At 39.9% G+C, this 20,047-nt stretch overlaps 1 protein-coding gene across 1 annotated transcript in view; it reads right to left on the reverse strand.

Annotated features, from left to right (window-relative positions):
- Window positions 1-20,047, reverse strand: part of WDR93 (WD repeat domain 93) — a 48,850-nt gene that overhangs the window by 17,293 nt on the left and 11,510 nt on the right. Inside the window, exons 4-8 of the mRNA XM_055417812.2 lie at window positions 18,426-18,490; window positions 10,333-10,411; window positions 8,095-8,213; window positions 6,431-6,469; window positions 3,507-3,591 (exon numbers count right to left, since the gene is read on the reverse strand). Coding sequence (XP_055273787.2) covers window positions 3,507-3,591; window positions 6,431-6,469; window positions 8,095-8,213; window positions 10,333-10,411; window positions 18,426-18,490 — 387 coding nt within the window. The remainder of the gene's footprint in view (window positions 1-3,506; window positions 3,592-6,430; window positions 6,470-8,094; window positions 8,214-10,332; window positions 10,412-18,425; window positions 18,491-20,047) is intronic.

A 20,047-nucleotide genomic window follows, 5' to 3' on the forward strand; every position in this document is an offset into this window, starting at 1 on the left:
ATTCTGCAGAGGCAACCATTATTATCAGTTTCTTGTACAACTTTCTAGAAGCAGCCCTTCTGGATGGCAGTATGTGTGTGTTAGTTGCTCGGTTGTGTCTGACTCTTTTGCAACCTCCTGGACTGTAGCCCACCAAACAGTGGGCTCTTGGCAAGAATACTGGAGTGGGTTGCCATTTCCTTCTCCAAGGAATCTTCTTGACCCAGGGAATCAAACCCGGGTCTCCTGCACTGCAGTTAGACTCTTGACCATTTGAGCCCTCAGAGAAGCCCCAGATGGTAGCATATTACTACATTATATGATGTATATAGTATAATATATATTATTATATGTATAACACGTACATTTGTATGTATTTTTTAAGATAAATGGTACCATATATTAACTAGCAGTTCTTGAAATGTGGTCCCAGATCAGCAGGGTTAGAAATGAAACAGAAACGCTGTGGGTAGGGCCCAGCAATTTGGGTTTTTATAAATCCTCCAAGTGAGTCTGATCCAGCTAAAGTTTGAGAATTGCTGTCATATCTTACACCTCTTGCATTTTGTTTTTTGGTTTGTTTTGCTTTTTGATTTAATGAAATATCTTGGGAGATCTCTTTATTTCAGTACTATAGATCTTCTTCATTGTTTGTTGTTTATTTGCATTTATTAAACCCTTTCCTTGTTGTGAACTATAACACATTCAGAAAGGAGCATAAAATGTATCTTTTCCTTTAAATACATCTTAATAAATTATGCTAAGGAAAACATCTGTCTCTCCTGAGGTCAAGAAACAGATTATCACATCTCCCTACTAAAAGCTTCCCAAGGGCCCTGCTCCCGTCATAAACCCCTGAGAAAAGCAGCAACAATTCTCTTGGCTTTTAGGTAATCACTTCATGATATTTATGTTACTTTTGCTACCTAAACATGCATCTAAACACTATAGCTTTGTTTTGCCTGATTTTTGAGCTGTACACAGTGGAATTATACAGTGTCAACTCTATATGTGCCCTCTTTTGCTTAATATTGTGAGATTTATCCATTTTGTTGTGTATATTTGTGGTTTGTTCCTTTTCATTGCTGTATAGCATTCCATTGGGTGGAAATATATATGTATATATATATTCAGGTTTATTTACATGTTCTTTTGTTGATGGATTTTCAGTTGTTTCATCGTTTGTGGTTATTGGAAATCATGCCATTATTATTATTCCTGTACATTCTTCCTGAAATACCTTTACTTTCAAGCCAATCAGGTATACATCTAGAAGCAGGGTGACTAACTCATTCTGGTTTGTGCAGGAGTTTCCTAGTTTTAGCACCCAAACCCCCATGTCCAGGGAAATCCCTTAGTCCCAGACAAACTGATACAGTTGGTTACCCAGTGTAAACGCTGGGCCAGAGGATATAACTTTTCTTTAACACTAACACTAAATTGTTTTCCAGGGTAGTTGTACTGATTTTCATTGCTATCTATGTATGGGAGGTTTGATTGTTTCACAGCCTTGCCAACTTGGTATGATCAATATCTTTTATTTATTTTTAAATAATATCATCATTGTTTTTTATTAGCAGCATTATTCCTCACTCCTTTTGTTAGGAAAACACCCTGCAGTGTGTGTGCAGATCTCTTTATAATCAATATCTTTTATTTTTAGCCATCCTGGTAGGTGTTGAGTGGTATCTCATTATGGGTTTTTTTTTTCTCATTATGGTTTTAATTTGCCTTTCCCTGATAGCTAACTATGCTGAGCATCTTTTCATATGTTTATTGGCCATTTGAATACTCTCTTACCTATTTTATACCAAATTACCTGTCTTTTTCCTAACAATCTGTAGGAATTCTTAATAGAGTCTGGATATGGACCATTCATAAGTCTTATGTGTTATGAAAATGCCTTCTCCAAATACATAATTTGCTCATTCATGCTGTTAATGATGTACTTGGATGATTAGAAGTCCTTAATTTTAATATAGTCAGACTTATCAACTTTTCTTTTATCATAAGTACTTTTTGTCTTTGGTCTAAAAAGTCTTTCGCTACCCAGAGGTCATAAAGATATTGCCTTATATTATTTTCTAAAAGTTTTATTGCTTTGTCTTTCATATTAACTTTTATGATTCATCTGGAATTTAATTTTGTATATCATGTGAGGCAGGGGCCATATGGACCACCAGCACCACTTACTGAAATGACCATTCACTGCTCTGTAGCACCACCTTCATCAGATATCAAGGGTCCATTTAGGCCCAACTCTGTCCTGCCCTCTCGACCCTGTGTTTTTCATCTAATCTTTTTCTACTATATTCTATCAACTATTTCTATATTTTATATATATATTTCCATCTATTACTCACTCATCAGTTTTCTACCTTGTTTTAATTACTGTGACTTTGTAATAAATCTTGATGGAGAAATCATATCACCATGTTCTTCTATGAGAGTGAATTGTCTATTCTTGATCTTTCGCATTTGTCTCTTTGTTTTCAATGGCTGCAAAGTATTCTGAGTGTACCAGATTTACCTCACTAGTCTTCAGTTCAGTTCAGCTCAGTTCAGTCACTCAGTTGTGTCCGACTCTTTGCAACCCCATGAATCACAGCACGCCAGGCCTTCCTGTCCATCGCCAACTCCCGGAGTTCACTCAAACTCATGTCCATTGAGTCGGTGATGCCATCCAGCCATCTCATTCTCTGTCGTCCCCCTTTTCTCCCACCCCCAATCCTTCCCAGCATCTTATGCCTCTATAAATAGCACTGCAGTAAACATCCTTGTCGGAGAAGGCAATGGCACCCCACTCCAGTACTCTTGCCTGGAGAATCCCAGGGATGGGGGAGCCTGGTGGGCTGCCATCTATGGGGTTGCACAGAGTCGGACACAACTGAAGCAACTTAGCAGGAGTGGTAGTAAACATCCTTCTAGGCATATCTCTAAGGTCATGTGTGAATGTTGAGAGGATAGACTCTCAGTCCTCTGTCTACAGTGTGGACTTACCCTCTGGTCCTCTTAGCCAACTCCCACTTATTCTTAAAACCTTCTTAAATGTTCCCTCTTCTGATAGAGCCTCTGCCTATTCCCCAGGCAGAGTTAGTTACTCCTTCCTCTATGTTTTTATGGTCCTGGATGTTCCCCACTGCTGCACATAATCGAATCCTACTATGATGGTTTCCTCCAAGTCTCCCTTTGTTCACCTGCAGCTTCTAGAGCACAGGAATGTGTCTTACTCATCTTTGTGCCTGGTGCATTATTGGCCCTCAGCAGATACTGTTGAAAGAAGTAACACAGAAATGTAGGAATGAGTGAACTCCACCAGCACTCGGGAAAGGTTTCTTTCCTGATGTCTCAATTCTTTTAGTTAACTGTATCCTTGTAACACTTATATTTTTAATCTTTAGGTCCCACAGCCTATGACTTGTAAATCAGATATTGCTGCTAATAAATGAAAAATGTGGAGAAAGAGAAAGAAAAAACTAAGAAATCAATGGCAAAAGGAAAAACAGTATTCATGGAGTTATACGTACCTGTAATTGGTTTGGGTGGTTTGATTTTCATTATTTGAACTGGAAGACTCAACTTAACATCTCCTCTAAAAGAAATGTTCATATCCTACAATAAGGAAAAAGCGCAGGTAATAAGCCAACAAAGGAGATAAAACAGGTTCATTAGAAACACTCATTTCAAAAGAAGGTGAAAAAAGAAGAAAAAGAAAGAAAAACAGGTGGGACAAATAGAAACTAAACAGCAAAGTGGTAGATTTAGACATAAATACATAAAAAATCACATTAAATATAATGGCCTAAATGGCCTAAACACCCCAATTAAAAGGTAGAGTTTGACAGATTGGATTAAAAAGGCAAGACCTAATGACATGCTATCAAAAAGAAACTTATCTTAAATATAACGATTTTAAAAGTATAGAAAAAATATATCTTATAAACTAATCAAAAGAAAGCTGTGGTGGCTATATTGATATCTGACAAAATAGATTTCTGAGCAAAAAATGTTACCAGAGATCAAAGGGTCATTGAATAAAGATAAAATGGTCAATTCTCAAGGGGATATAAAATTCTAAATGTTTCTTGCACCTAATAACAGAGCTTCAAATTACATGAAGCAAAAATTCTTAGTGTGAAAGCAGAAATAAGTCTACAATCTCATAGATTTAAACACTCTTCCCTCAATAATTGATAGGTTAAGTAGAAAATCAGTAAGAATATAGAGGGGAAAGCAGTAAGGTTATAGAAGACTTGAATACCTTGGACCAATGACAACCGACTACATGGTCTTTTCAAGTGCACATAGAATACTTAATAGAATTAACCATATTTGGGGCATAAAACAAGTCTTAATAAATTGGAAAGGTTTCAAATTATATGAAGTATGTTCTCTGATCACAATGGAATTCAGTTAGAAACCAGAAAAAAAAAAAAAAAAAGAAAGCTATCTAGAACATCTCAAGTATTTGGACACTAAGTAATATGCTTCAAAAATAATCCACTGATTTCAAAAAAGAAGTTTAAAAAAGCAAATTAGGAAGTATTTTCAAAAATGAAAACATAAAATATCAAAATTTGAAGGAAGCAACTAAAGCATTACTTAGATGTAAGTTTATAGCACTAAATGCCTATGTGAAGTTCCTAAGGTCTTGGTGCTTGGTACAGGCACACAAATATTTTAGTGTAACAGGATCAAAAGTGTATAAATATACATAGGAATGATACTTGTGTTGCAATTGCTATTTTTCAAAGATAGATCAAAGTTGATCTCTTCCTTGCCCCATTCACCTATGAGACTACCATATGTATAAAAGAATGAAATGTGAAAAAAAAACCTACTAAGTATTAGAAGAAAGCACAGGAGAATTTGTTTATAGTCTTGAGACAGAGAAAGCCTTCTTAAGTGCAATGATTGTAAAGAAAAGGTTAAAAATTCTGACTATAACAGAATCTAAAATGTCTTTACAACAGAAAAGCACATAAAGTAAAAAGGGAAACAACAGATGGGAAGAAAATATGTAATTGGCAAAAAATTCACAGGCAATTCACAGAAGATAAAACTTCAATAGCCAATAAAAATATGAGGAGATTAATGAAAATTAACATGAGACAGTATTTTGTTTCATCAATTTGCACAAAAAATTAATTAATAATATCAAGGTTAACCAGGCTGTGGAGAAATTGATGGAATGTAAATTGTCATGTCATTTTTAGAGGACAATTTAACAGGATCTATATAAAACTAAAATTGCACACATCCTTCAGAAGCACTGGGTACACAAAAAAGAGTTAACAAAGATTTTCACTGCATTATATAAAAGCCACAAGTTAGGAAAACCTTCAATATCATCAATGGATGAACAACCAAATAAACTATGGTACATATTTAGTAGGAATAGAACAGAGGATATCAAAAGAACAAGGTAGGTTTGTTTGATATTGCAAAACTTTGCCAATAAGTTGATTAGTATAAAAATGCAAGTTCATAAGAAAATCTATATAGTATGATGCTACTTATATAGAAGAAAATTCCCATAAAATGAAAGTATATTTTTCAAAATAAACTGATATCTGAATCAAACTATATACTAAAGGCCTATAGAAAACACACACCAAGCTAAAAATGGTGATGATCTCTGGAGAGGGCTGCTGAGTCTGCATTACTTGGTTCTTCCCAAAGTGATGTGTTCACATAGCATTTGTATAATTTGAGACAAAATGTAATTTTAAAAGGAATAAAGGAAAGGCCTCTGGAGAGAGACTTCCATTTGGAAGTTCACCATTGCTCTTCTGATAGGCCTGAATCCCAAGAGCTAAGCCTCTGGAAAGCATGGTGTGCTCTTTGCCTCAGAGGCAGAGTCAAGAAGCCCCAGGAAAGCCAGTCTGTGCTCCGCTGTATCCCAATACAAAGGTGACCTCCAATACCAAAATAGAACAAAAACCCCCAAACATCAGTTTGGTGGATTGGGCTGCTTACACTGGCAGAGACAAGTTGGATTCTATGGGGCCTGAAGTATATATGATTTAGGGGCCTCTGTAAGAGAACACAAAGTGCCTATGACCACCTAACACAACGCAGTCTGGGGGCTATTGTGACAGAGGGGAAGTTTGAGTGACAGGAGATGGTGGTGGTCTTAGGTCATTACAGTTAAAACATGTTACTTTTTCCAATTTTACAAAAGTCCGTAGCCATGTGAAAACACTGGTAGGGCCCCTTAGCTCAGGGAAACCCACCCCTGAACAAATGGCTTGGGTCAATTATCCACAAGGAGAGGGAGCCATCTTCAAGAGAATGAGGCACAAGATCAGGTCACAGAGAATCTGAAAACAGGGCCCTGGTAAGAATATTTTATTAATATATTTGACATGAAAGGTACCTTTGAAATCAAAATAAAAATTTCTAACATGCAAGTTAAATCTCTTTGGAGATATTCTTTAAAGTTTCTTACCATATCTAAACTATCTGCAGTCACAGAATCAGGAGTGTTCTGGGGAGAAAAATGAGAAATTAATTCATGATGGGCTTGGTATATGCTCCCCTTCTTCCGTTAATTTTTTGAGTTGCTCCTTCTTCCCCCCAATTACTCTTGTGAGATGTGAACTCATCCCCACAGACATGGAGGGCCAGTATTTGTGTGGTCCTCTGGCCTGTACGATTTTAATACATGATACCTGTTCTCTAGGATCTTAAAACGTATTTGGGGAAACAAGAAATCATTAGTGACATAAGAGAGAATATGAGTAGAAGGGAGGGGTCAGCTAGGAGACTATTATAAAAATCTAAGTTAGAGTGAATATTTCTGATTGGCAAAGTATATCCGTGATGTTGACAATTATTATTTATAAGTAACTCTAAATATAATTCATAGTACAAGAGCTACCACTGTAACAGGCATTAGTTGATTGCTTTTCAGTGTATAGAAACTGAGTGAATTATTAGAAATCACCCCCATTCCAAGGTGCTTTCCAACTTGGATAATAAGTTAATCCCTCAAAAAATGTATCTGTTGGGCACTGAGTAGGATGCCATGGGGATGGTTGACAAAAAGAAGCAGAAGGTACAACCACTTAGAAACTTACCATCTAGTTAGGAGAAAAGAACTTTCATGCACAACAGGATAGTATATGAAAAGTGTCAAAGAGAGGTACAAAGAATAGCTTCTGTAAGAGTTTAGAGGAGGGATGTCTCTGGGCCAGTAACTCTCCCAGAGATACAAAAATCACACCTTGCTACGAAGACATTCACTGGAGAGAAAGGGCATTTATTCAAAGCCACTCAATGTACTTGGCATCGAATGTGAGTCTCTATCTTGGTCTCGTAGACTAATTTCACTAACACTTTATAGCACATAGCACAATATGTTTTAAAGGGGTCCTCAATTGAATTTGTTGTTGTTGATTAAAAAAATAATAAGTGTACTTTGGGAATTCCCTGGTGGTCCAGTGGTTAGGACTGTGCACTTCCACTGCAGGGGGCATTGATTCGATCCCTGGTCGGGGAGCTCAGGTCCTACATGCCACACACAATGCAGCCAATATATATAATAACTGCACATCAGATAGATGAGAAAATTGCCTTAAAATATTTTTTGCTTAAAATATTGTATTTTAAAGAGATGGCATGAGTCCCAGGGATCACATATAATTAAACTGAAATAGTAGAATTCTACCTACCTTCTAAGAATAATATGACAAATACATATATTCCCAAATATTTAGAATAACTCTTTTATACCATAATATGGAGAGTGTAGTGGAACAGGAAACATGAAAGGATTATTTCAGCCCAGGAGGGGAAAAAATATATCTATCAGAGTTAAAAAAAAACAACAACAACCAAAACAACACTCTCCCAGAGAAATGCCTGGGAGTGGTCTTGGTGGAGAGGTAACTCCCAGACGAGAGAGATACCATGTTCCACCGTTTAAGACCCCTCGGCTTTTTAACCATCTTATTTTAACCAAAGCAAACTGACTTGAGAGATACAGGCCAGGGTGCCTCTTGTCCTGTCTTACAGCCTCCAGACGGGCTCATTCATCTTGAAATTGCAAGGAGGAGGTGCGTTAGATGTGGACAGGGAGAAACATATCAGTTGAAGACAGGTGTTACCTACCAATTGCAGCTGCTGTCTGACTTTTTTCTTTGTATTTACGGCAAGTTGGGGGTACTGCACTTCCTTGACCCAAGACTCCTTGGGCAGTTTATACACATCCAGCCAAATGTCCCCGGCTCCTGCATTGGGAAACCGAGGAATCATTGAGCAGCCGCAAGCAGGCAACGAGTTTCCTCAGAGAAATGGCCCATTTTCTCAGAATCACTGGCACAGAGGCCAGTGGGCACCTTCGGAACAGCAGCTTTGACAAACGGAAGGAGACGTAGTTCTGTAGCGGTTGCTGCCAGTCCTCGCTCACAGAGAGCCCTGAGCTCCCCTCCGCAGGCCACTGCCTCTACCTGCAGATGGGCTTCTCCCCCTCACAGTGCAGATGTGACAGTTTTAACCTAACCGTCCACGCTGCCTGGTCCCCACGTTTTCTAGGTTCCAAATGGTAAATTCCACTGATGTTTTGTGTTACAGCTATTCCCACCTGGGGAGGAAAGTGGCATATACAGAATCAGTAACAGAGGGTGTGGCTGAGAAAGGGCTAGAATCGAATTGTGAGAGATGGCTCAAGAGGGTTCTTCTGACCAATATTTGAGGAGATGACAACCCATGGGGTGGCTGTGAGAACTTTATCTTGCCAAAGAAACAAGCTCAGCTTCTGTACTGAATACCTGCCAACCCAGGAAAGGTTACTTTCCTAGAATGGGATTCTAGCTAAATGTTTCCGTAAAAAGAGTGATCATATAGACATCTTGTTTTCAGACTTTTGGACTCCAGAGCTGTGAGGGAACAAATGTCTATAATTTTAAGCCAGCCAGTTTGTGGTACTTTGCTATAACAACCCTAAGAAACTACTACAGATAGTATAAAGTTTCCTTTGGTGCATAAAGCATTACAAAATATGTATCTTTCTCCAGTGCCTAACATCTGAAGGACCTGGGGCAAGAATCTAAATAGAGGCCTAGACGCCAAATGTCTAATTATTTAAAAGTTAAAAGTTAAGCTAATAATTATTTGGATAAAATACATTCTATTACCACAGGAATAATTGCAACAAGCAAGATCCAATGTTGAATGCTAAAATTGGTGGGTAAAACTTTAATGACAAACAGGATATCTGCATAATCTCCAAGTATCTCCCCCTAAATGTTTATCAGTCACTGTGGAGGTTTCAACATAGGTCTCAAAATTCTCTGATCATCCTACATCCAGAAAATGGTGTTGACATTCTCTCCCCATGAGTGTGGTCTGGGCCTAGAGCAGGGACAGGGAAAAACAGTCGCTCAACAGTACAGAAAGCTGGCAGATCGCTTTGGGTGATCAGGGTTAACATCAGCAGTAGAGCTATCACATACCCCCCAATATAATTCAATGAAAAGAGCATTTCACCTCTGTGAGATCTTCCCCCAAATTCTTAACCCCAGTCTGAATCATGAGGGAAAATTCAAACTGAAAATCAGGGCCATTGCACAAAATACCTGACTGGTACTCCTCAAACGTGTCGAGGTCATGAAAAACAAGGTAAGACCAAGACATCACACATATAGGTACAGTGTAAAAAGATGATGACTGAATGCAACATGATATCCTGGATTGTACCCTGGAGCCAAAAAAATTATCTAGGAAAAACTGGCAAAACCTGAAAAAAAAATCTGTAGTTTATTGTATTATACCAACGTTATTTGCTCAATTTTGACAAATGTACCATGGTTATATTAAATGTTGGTATTAGGGAAACTGGGTGAAGGATATAAGGGAGCTCAGTCATATCTTTGCAACTCTTCTGTAAATTATTTCTAAATAAAAGCGTTGGAGGGCTTCCCTTGGCTCAGTGGTAAAGAATCTGCCTGCCAACCAGGGGACATGAGTTTGATCCCTGGTCTGGGAAGATCCCACGTGGTAAGGAGCAACTAAGCTCCTGTGGAGCACCACAGCCACCGAGCCTGCACTCTAGAGCCTGGGAGCTGCAACTACTGAGCCCGCATCCTGCAACTACTGAAGCCAGCACATCCTAGAGTCCATGCTCAGCAACAAGAGAACCCACCACAATAAGAAGACTACGCACTGCAACTACAGAGTAGCCCCTGCTCTTCAAAACTATAGAAAAGCACACGCAGTAACAAAGGCCCAGCACATCCAAAAATAAATAAGTAAAATTATTTTTAAAAGTAAAATGTTTTTTTGGGGAAAGTGATTATCTGGAAGATACTGGAAATCTGAATCTTCTGAAGAGCCTTTGGTCAGTCTTACCTTGTAGGAGAAAGGCTGCAAAGTTCCCTTCTTTAGAAATTTCCATCTTTATACAGGTGGTTTGCTTGCTGGCATCCTCCTGAAAAGAAGAGAGAAGCTGATAGAGTAAGTTTAGCCTGATGATAGAGGAGAGTGTATTTCAGGGCCTTTTGTAGTTCACATCAGGAAAAAAATCCTTTTAAAGATTGAGGCATAAAAAGATGCCTCAAATTGCTTCAGACTTTCCATTTTTGTATAGGAATTAGACAAGATTGCATGTAAAGTAGAACTCAATTTTCCATCTAAAGGATTTTGGACTTATTTCCTGGTTTCATAAATACTCCTGATCATTTGCAGTGATTTCATACTATCTGATCTCCTGGTCAGGTTGCAAATCCTACAGACCTATGAATAACTCTTTTCAAAATGTGTTGAAAAGAGCTCTACATGACAATGAAAACTCTGGTCAGTTGCTTGAAAAAAAGGCTCTGTCTAAGCTATAGTAGTGTTGGAGAAGACTCTTGAGAGTCCCTTGGACTGCAAGGAGATCCAACCAGTCCATCCTAAAGGAGATCAGTCCTGGGTTTTCACTGGAAGGACTGATGCTGAAGTTGAAACTCCAATACTTTGGCCACCTCATGCGTAGAGTTGACTCACTGGAAAAGACCCTGATGCTGGGAGGGATTGGGGGCAGGAGGAGATGGGGACGACAGAGGATGAAATGGCTGGATGGCATCACCGACTTGATGGACATGAGTTTGGGTAAACTCTGGGAGTTGGTGATGGACAGGGAGGCCTGGCGTGCTGTGATTCATGGGGTCACAAAGAGTCGGACATGACTGAGCAATTGAACTGAACTGAACTGAGGCTATAGTACTGCCATAGTCTGATTTGGCTCATAAACAACATCTATTTCTCATGATCCATGATTTCCAAGGATTTCTGGCAGATTCAGTGTCTGCTAAGACTAGCTTCCTGGCTCATGGACTGCCTGCCACCTCTGTGTCCTCACATGGTGGAAGGGTTGAGGGAGCTCTCTTGGGCTGTAATTCCACTCATGAGAACTCTGCCTTCATGACCTAATCATCTCCCACACTGGGGATCAGAATTTCAACATGAATTTTAGGGGCACAAAAATATTCAGTCCATATCAAGTAGAGACTGAATGGAACCCTAGTATAAAACCTGCTCGAATTTTCAGCAAGGTGACAAAGCCTCAATGTATACAGATGTGCTATACCTTTCAGAGGCTCTAAGACTAGCAAAATTAGGTGCCTAGAAGAATTAGGCTAGTAAGCCCCCTAAGTTATTTAAGGAGAGGGAGTTTTAAACATTTGTTTTTCACTTCCTTGTTTAAAAATGGAAGTATATTTGATGTATAATATAGTGATTCACAATTTTTAAAGTGTATACTCCATTTATAGTTATTATAAAATATTGGCTATATTTCCCATATTGTTCAAAATATCCTTGTAGCTCATTTTACACATAATAGTTTGTATCTCTTAATTCCATAATCCTATATTACTCCTCCCTACTTCTCCCTACCCCTGGTAAGTATTAGTTTGTTCTCTATTTCTGTTTTTTTTTTTGGTCATATTAACTAGTTTGCTATATTTTTTAGATTCCACATAAAAGTGATATCGTACAATATTTGTCTCTGTCTTTTTTCACTTAGCATAATACCCTCCAAATCCATCCATGTTGCAGCAAATGGCAAAATTTCATTCTTTTTATGGCTTATTATTATTCCAGTGTGTATGTATTTATGTATAATTTTGAGTTTATTTTTGTATATAGTATTAGAGAATGTTTGAATTTCATTCTTTTACATGTAGCTGTCCAGTTTTCCCAGCACCACTTATTGAAGAGACTGCCTTTCCTCCATTGTATAATCTTGCCTCCTTTGTCATAGATTAACTGACCATGATTGCATGGGCTTTCTATCCTGTTTAGTTGACCTATGTGTCTGTTTTTGTGCCAGTACCTACTGTTTTGATTACTGTAGCTTAGTATAACGGAGAAGGCAATGGCAAGACACTCCAGTACTCTTGCCTGGAAAATCCCATGGATGGAGGAGTCTGGTGGGCTGCAGTCCATGGGGTCGCTAGGGGTCAGACACGACTGAGCGACTTCACTTTCACTTTTCACTTTCACACATTGGAGAAGGAAATGGCAACCCACTCCAGTGTTCTTGCCTGGAGAATCCCAGGGACAGGGGAGCCTGGTGGACTTCCGTCTATGGGGTCACACAGAGTCGGACACGACTGAAGTGACTTAGCAGCAGCAGCAGCAGCTTAGTATAAAGTCAGGAATCGTGATTCCTCCAGCTCTGCTCTTCTTTCTCAACTTGCTTTGACATTTGGGGTCTTTTGTGTTTCTCCATATAAATTTTAAAATTGTTTATTCTAGTTCTGTGAAAAATGCCATTGGTATTGTGATAGGGATTGCATTGAATCTGTAGATTGTCTTGGGTAGTATGGTCATTTTTAAAACATTTTTATTTATATATTTTAATATCAACTTGTAGGTTTTATAGAAATTTCAAATGCACATGAAGACAGAAAATAGTATAATGAACCCCATGTATCCATTACTCAACTTCATCAGTTATAATATATGGGAAATCTTATTTTATTACTTCCTGACTTCACTAAACATTTTTATTTAATTAATCCTAACTCTTTAATATCACTTACTAGCCAGTCTGTTTTCAAATTTCCTCAATTATCTCATAAGTGTCTCTCCACAATTGGTTTGTTCAAATCAGGATTCAAATAAAGTCCATGTAGTATATTTAGTTAATTTATCTCTTAAGTATCTTTTGATTTATAACTGTTACCCCATTTGTTTTTCTTTTTGCCATTTTTTCGTTGAATAAATCAGGTCATTTGTCCTATGCATTTTTTTACTTTCTGGATTGGACTGATTGCATCCCATGGCATTATTTAATATGTTCTTGGGATCCCTTGTATTTCCTATAAACCAGTAACCAGATCTAGAGGTTTGATTAGCTTTCCATTCCGTTCCGTCGCTCAGTTGTGTCCGACTCTTTGCGACCCCGTGGACTGTAGCCTACCAGGCTTCTCCGGCCATGAGATTCTCCAGGCAAGAATCCTGGAGTGGGTTACCGTTTCCTTCTCCAGGGGATCTTCCCGACCCAGGGATCGAACCCGGGTCTCCCGCATTGGAGGCAGACGCTTTAACCTCTGAGCCACCAGGGAAGCCCTAGGTACAATTAAAACAAAGGGAAGAATACTACACAGGTGTTCTTTGTCTCCCTCCAGCATCACACCAGGAAGCTCATAATAGCTAGCTGGTCTTTCTTTTAATAAAGTTCACACTGATCACTGACAACAGGTGTCATCCTGGCTCATCAATTATAAAGTTCCCCATTAGCACTGTTGGAAGGACTGATGCTGAAGCTGAAACCCCAATACTTTGGCCACCTCATGCAAAGAGTTGACTCATTGGAAAAGACCCTGATGCTGGGAGAGATTGGGGGCAGGAGAAGGGGATGACAGAGGATGAGATGGCTGGATGGCATCACTGACTCGATGGACATGAGTTTGTGTAAACTTTGGGAGTTGGTGATGGACAGGGAGGCCTGGCATGCTGTGATTCATGGGGTCGCAAAGAGTCGGACACGACTGAGAGACTGAACTGAACTGAATGATCTAGACCATTCCTCTGCAAAATGGCTAAAAATTGAGAAAGTCCAATTCTATCATTCCTTTCACATTTGTTGAAACTAAAAATCTCTCAGTCATGTCCGACTCTTTGTGACCCCATGGGCTATATATTCCATAGAATTCTCCAGGCCAGAATGCTGGAGTGGGTAGCCTTTCCTTTCTCCAGGGGATCTTCCCAACCTAGGAATCAAACCCAGGTCTCCTGCATTGCAGGTGGATTCTTTACCAACTGAGCTATCAGGGAATCCACATTTGTTAGAATTCTATAAAGATAATCTCTCCATTTTTTTCTGTCATCATTGATTTGATTATCCAGAAATATGGCCTATGTGGGAAAGTCAAGAGAAATGCTTGATGCTCTCGCTGATGAGTTTTCAGGATACAGACTTTGTACCCTAGCAACTTCCAAAGGCAATAATGAAGTCCCTAAAAGATATATATGTTATGAATTAATTTTTTAAACACTACTGATGTGTTGTAATTCACTAACATTACTTTGTGTATAATGTCCCTGTCAAGTTTAGATATCACGGTTCTGCTGGTCACAGTTCTGAAATGAGTTGATGAGTATTCCTTGTATCTTTTTTTTAAAGAGATTTCTTTTTACATGAAATTTAAAAACAGTTTTCCCTGGTGGTTCGGATGGAAAAGTGTCTACCTGAAATGTGGGAGACCTGGGTTCGATCCCTGGGTTCGATCCCTGGGTCAGGAAGATCCCCTGGAAAAGGAAATGGCAACCCACTCCAGTACTCTTGTCTGGAAAATTCCATGGATGGAGGAGCCTGGTAGGCTACAGTCCACAGGATCACAAAGAGTCGGACACGACTGAGCAACTTCACAAAGGCACAGATATTAAAGGTACAACTTGATGAGCTTGGACATATTTACATGATGAGTTTGGACATTTTCTATTATAGGGTCACTATTTCACACATTGGAGAGGGAAATGGCGACCCACTCCAGTGTTCTTGCCTGGAGAATCCCAGGGACGGCGGAGCCTGGTCGGCTGCCGTCTATGGACTCGCACAGAGTCGGACACGACTGAAGTGACTTAGCAGCAGCAGCAGCAGCAGGCAGGGCGGCAGTGGGGTTTCTCAGAGCTCTCTGGGGTCCACTCTCTGCCCCTAATGCTGATTAAACTCTAACAGCATCTCTTAATTAACTGTTTTTGACTGTGCTGGGTCTTCATGGTTATGCACGGGCTTTATCCAGTTGGGCAAGTGGGGGTTACTCTGTTGCAGAGCCTGGGCTTTCATTGTGGTGGCTTCTTTTGTTGTGGAACATGGGCTCCAGCGCCTCAGTAGCTGCAGTAGCTGCTCGTGGGCTCTAGAACTCCAGCTCAGTAGTTGTGGTGCATGGGCTGAGCTGCTCGGCCGCATATGGGATCTTCCCGGGCCAGGGATCAAACCTGTGTCCCCTGCATTGGCAGGCAGATTCCAATCTTCTGTACTACCAAGGAAGTCCCCAACAGCATCTTTTGATGAGCATAAATTTTAAATTCGTTTTATTAGGGATATGATAATAACATAATAAACTACACATATTTAAACTGTACAATTTGTTTAGTTTAGACATATATAGATCACTTGAAACCAGCACCGCAATCAAGATAAGGAACGTATCCATTCCTCCTGCCCCTTTGTAAGACTTCCTTCCACCCCTCTCCCAACCTACCCCAGGCAAAAACTGGCATTCCCTGTCCCTAGATTAGTTTTGTATCTTCTTGAATTTTATAGAAACAGAACGATACAGTATATATGTATTCTTTTTTGTCAGACTTCTTTCACTCAGCCTAATTATTCTGAGATGTAGCCATGTTGTTTTATGTTTCCCTTTTTACTGCTGAGCAGTATGTGCCAAGATCGACTTAGCCATTCACCTGTTGATGGGTGCGGAGTGGTTTCTGATTTCTGGCTATGACAAAGAAAGCTGCTAGGAACGTCCATGTACAAATCTTCATATGGAAATATACTTTCATTTCTCCCAGACAAATATCTGGGAGTAGAATGACCACATCATATGGTGGGTGTACCTTTAACGTCTTTTTTAAAAATAACTGCCAAAGTGGTTGTGGCGCTAGTCTTCACACCATCAGTGTATGAGAGTCCCAGCTGTTTCATGGTTCTGCCAACACTTGGTATGGTCTGTCTTTTCAATTTTAGGCATTCTAGTCTGGTAGGCTGCAGTCCATGGGGTTGCTAAGGGTCAGACACGACTGAGCGACTTCACTTTCACTTTTCACTTTCACACATTGGAGAAGGAAATGGCAACCCACTCCAGTGTTCTTGCCTGGAGAATCCCAGGGATGGGGGAGCCTGGTGGGCTTCCGTTTATGGGGTCACACAGAGTCGGACATGACTGAAGTGACTTAGCAGCAGCAGCAGTACACATGCAGTGACAGGTCATGATTCTAATTTGCATTTTCCCTAATGACTAATGGTAGTGAACATCTTATTTATCTTCTATATATTCTTTGGTGAACTGTCTTTTTTTTTTTTTCAAGATACTTGCTCATTTTAAAAACCTGTGTTGTTTTTCTTATTTTTGAGTTTTGAGAGTTCTTTATATCTTCTAGAAGTCTTTTATCAGATATGTGATTTGCAATTACTTGCTCCTAGTCTATAATATGCCTTTTTATTCTTTTAACAGTGTCTTTTGTAGAACAGAAGGTTTTAGTTTTGATGAAGTCTGATTTATCAATTTTTTTTCTTGTATGAAACACAGTTTCGGTATTGTAGTTTAAAAAAATCTTTGCCTAACAAAGGTCACAAAGACTTGCTCCTATATTTTCTTCTAGAAGTTTTACAGTTTTTGATTTTTCATATAGCTCAAATGATTAATTTTTGCATATCACATGAGGCCTGAGAGCTTCCTGATAGCTTGGTTGGTAAAAAATCCACCTGCAATGCAAGAGACCCCAGTTCAATTACTGGGCTAGGAAGATCCACTGGAGAAGGGATAGGCTACCCATTCCAGTATTCTTGGGCTTCCCTGGTAGCTCAGCTGGTAAAGAATCTGCCCGCAATGCGGGAGACCTGTGTTCAGTCCCTGGGTTGGGAAGACCCCCTGGATAAGGGAATAGTTACCCACTCTAGTATTCTGGCCTGGAGAATTCCATGGACTGCATAATCCATGGGGTCACAAAGAGTCAGATGCAACTGAGAAACTTTCATTCACTCACAAGAGGCATGAGAAGTTTCTTTGATGAAGTCCCATTTCAGTTTTTTTCTCTTACAATTAGTGCCTTTTATGTCCTAAGAAATCTTTGCTTGCCCCAAGGTTGTATAAACCATTTCCTGTATTTTCTTTAAAAAGGATAATGTCTTTGCCCTTTAAAATTAAGTCTATAATTCATCTCTAATTTTTATATATGATGTGATATAGGGTTGAGCTTCATTCCTTCCAATTTGATTATCCAGCATTCCAGCATCATTCCAGCATCCCACACACACATTGAATTGCTTTGGTGCTCATCGGTAATATTTTTTATAAAATAAACTGCAATTAAAAATATACTCTTAGCAATACCTCCTTTTTGGGTTTGTTAATTTAAAAAACACTTTCAAAAACCTACAGTATGCAGACAAGGTACTAGGAATAAGAAATATATGGGTCCATGTCCTCTGCTCTCGAGGAACTTACATCCAGGAGAAGAAACAGTCATATAAACAAATAAGTATGGAGGGTGGAAAAACACTGTGATGGAAATTCTGTCCTATATGGTGGTGACACAGAAGGGAAAGGTCAACTTCTCTTGGGAAAGTATCTCAGAGAAGAGGATGTCTGAGCTGGTCCTGAGGAGTGAGAGCAATTGAAGAGGCACACATAGTAGGCAGGGAAACAAGGAGAGCTTTTGAAGCAGACAGAAGAGTATGGATAAGAGAACAGGATGTGAAGCAGCCTGGAAAATTTAGGGACTTGTAAGTAGTTATTAGGGCTTCCCTGGCTCAGTGGTAAAGAATCCGCCTGCCAATGCAGGAGACATTGGTTCAATGCCTGGGTTGGGAAGATCCTCTGGAGAAGGAAATGGCTATCCACTGCAATATTCTTGCCTGGAGAATTCCATGGACAGAGGAGCCTGGTGGGTTATAGTCCATGGAGTCGCAAAAGAGTCGGACATGACATAGCAACTAAACGACAACAACAAATTCGTTATTAGATATGTTGATCTGGTGCCAATTTGGACTGGAGTTTCTTAGTACTTTTATTCTCTTGACGAGAGGGTAAATAAATCCAAGGCATTCAGTACGTACTTTCTGATGGTGAGGGATCTTTCAGTTGGATATTCTGGAGGAGGCTCCCTGGCCAGGGAGGTCTCTACTTCTCTCTACTCTAGGATAGCTGTCATTGCCTCCATGTTAAAAGTAAACTTGATTTGCTACAGCTTTTGGCCCAGCTACTGATGAAGGAACAGGAGCTTACCGATTCATTGATGGCTTTGATGAGGTAAAGACCATCCTTATAAAAATAAAACAGTCGAACGATACCTGAAACAGAAAAATAAGGAAGATTGAGAGACAGACAAGTGAGCTGAAGACAAGTTGGAATTTTATATATTTGACTTTCTGAAACATCATAAGCTCATTATTAGGCTTCCTCCCTAGCCCCTCCACTGCCCGTGATCATCTTGGTTTCCTGGCCTTCTTTCCACCCCTCACTTGAGATGTTCAAGCTATTCTCGCTCTTAGGTCATATCTAGCTACAGTGGCCCTACCTTCTTCTTTTAGAATCTGTAAGCACTTCAGCTACACTGATCCACTCCCTGATTTCCGTCCTCCTGTTTCAGCACATCACCCCAGTGTTTCACATTGTCATCCAATCACTTCCTGTGGCAGTGGTGGTTTAGTCCCCAAGTCGTGTCTGACTCTTGTGACCCCATGGACTGCAGCCCACCAGGCTCCTCTGTCGATGGGATTTTCCAGGCAAGAATACTGGAGTGAGTTGCATTTCCTTCTCCAGGGGATCTTCCAGACCCAGGAATCGAACCCGGGTCTCCTGCATTGCAGGCGGATTCTTTACTGACTGAGCTAAGAGAGAAGCCCTCACTTCCTGTGAGTGTTCATTATTCCTCTTGCGAGTGCATGGATTCTCTGAGGGAAAGGATGATTTCTTCCTCTTCTATGTGCCTCATCTCTCAAACCCCAGCAAGCTCCTCATGAAGTTAATTTTGTCAATTCAGTAAGTAATTCGGTCATTCTAATTCCCATTTAACCTAAGGGCTCTAGTATATGATCATCACCCACGAACTTGCCACTTTCTTGAGGTGCCTCCCAGACACTCATAACCAACCTCTATTGCCATAATACAGACTTTGAAGAGGCACCTGGCCCGCTGTGGGTCAAAGTCTAACTCAACCCAATAAATATTCATGGGATATCTGCTCCAAGACCACAAAGGTGCGAAGGACAACCAAGGCAGTCTCCGCCCTCCAGTTTATCACATTCAGAATCACACAGACATGAAACCAACTGGATATAAGGCAGTGTGATAAATGCAATCCTATCGTCAGACCAAACTCCTCCTGAATATCAACATTCCTACTCCAGGTGCCTCAAACAGGTACATGTGCAAATGGAAGCTTTCAACTCAGTCCCCTGGAACCTTACTCTCCTATAACTGCTTTTCAAGGAATGGTATCATCTTCTACCCCATTATCTAAAGGCAGAAAGGAGTCATTTTTCTTCACACCCCCACTCCCCAACTCCACACATATGTTCTATCTCTCACCAAGTTTTTCCATTATAGTTTCCTTTTCATTTTTTAAGGTCTTTATTTTGAACTAATTTTAGACATACAGAAAAACTTCAAAAATACTACAAAGCATTCCCTTACACCCCTCACTTCCCCAAGTGTTAACATCTTACAGAACCATAGTGCACTTTTCATTTAAACAGCTCCTGCCTTAGTTCACAGAGAAGGCAATGGCAAGCCACTCCAGTGGACGGAGGAGCCTGGTAGGCTGCAGTCCGTGGGGTCACTAAGGTTTGGACACAACTGAGCGACTTCACTTTCACTTTTCACTTTCATGCATTGGAGAAGGAAAT

This window comes from Moschus berezovskii, chromosome 21 (genome assembly GCF_049115385.1).
Source record: "Moschus berezovskii isolate FMDL1 chromosome 21, NW_MosBer_1.0, whole genome shotgun sequence".
Classification (NCBI taxonomy): domain Eukaryota; kingdom Metazoa; phylum Chordata; class Mammalia; order Artiodactyla; family Moschidae; genus Moschus; species Moschus berezovskii.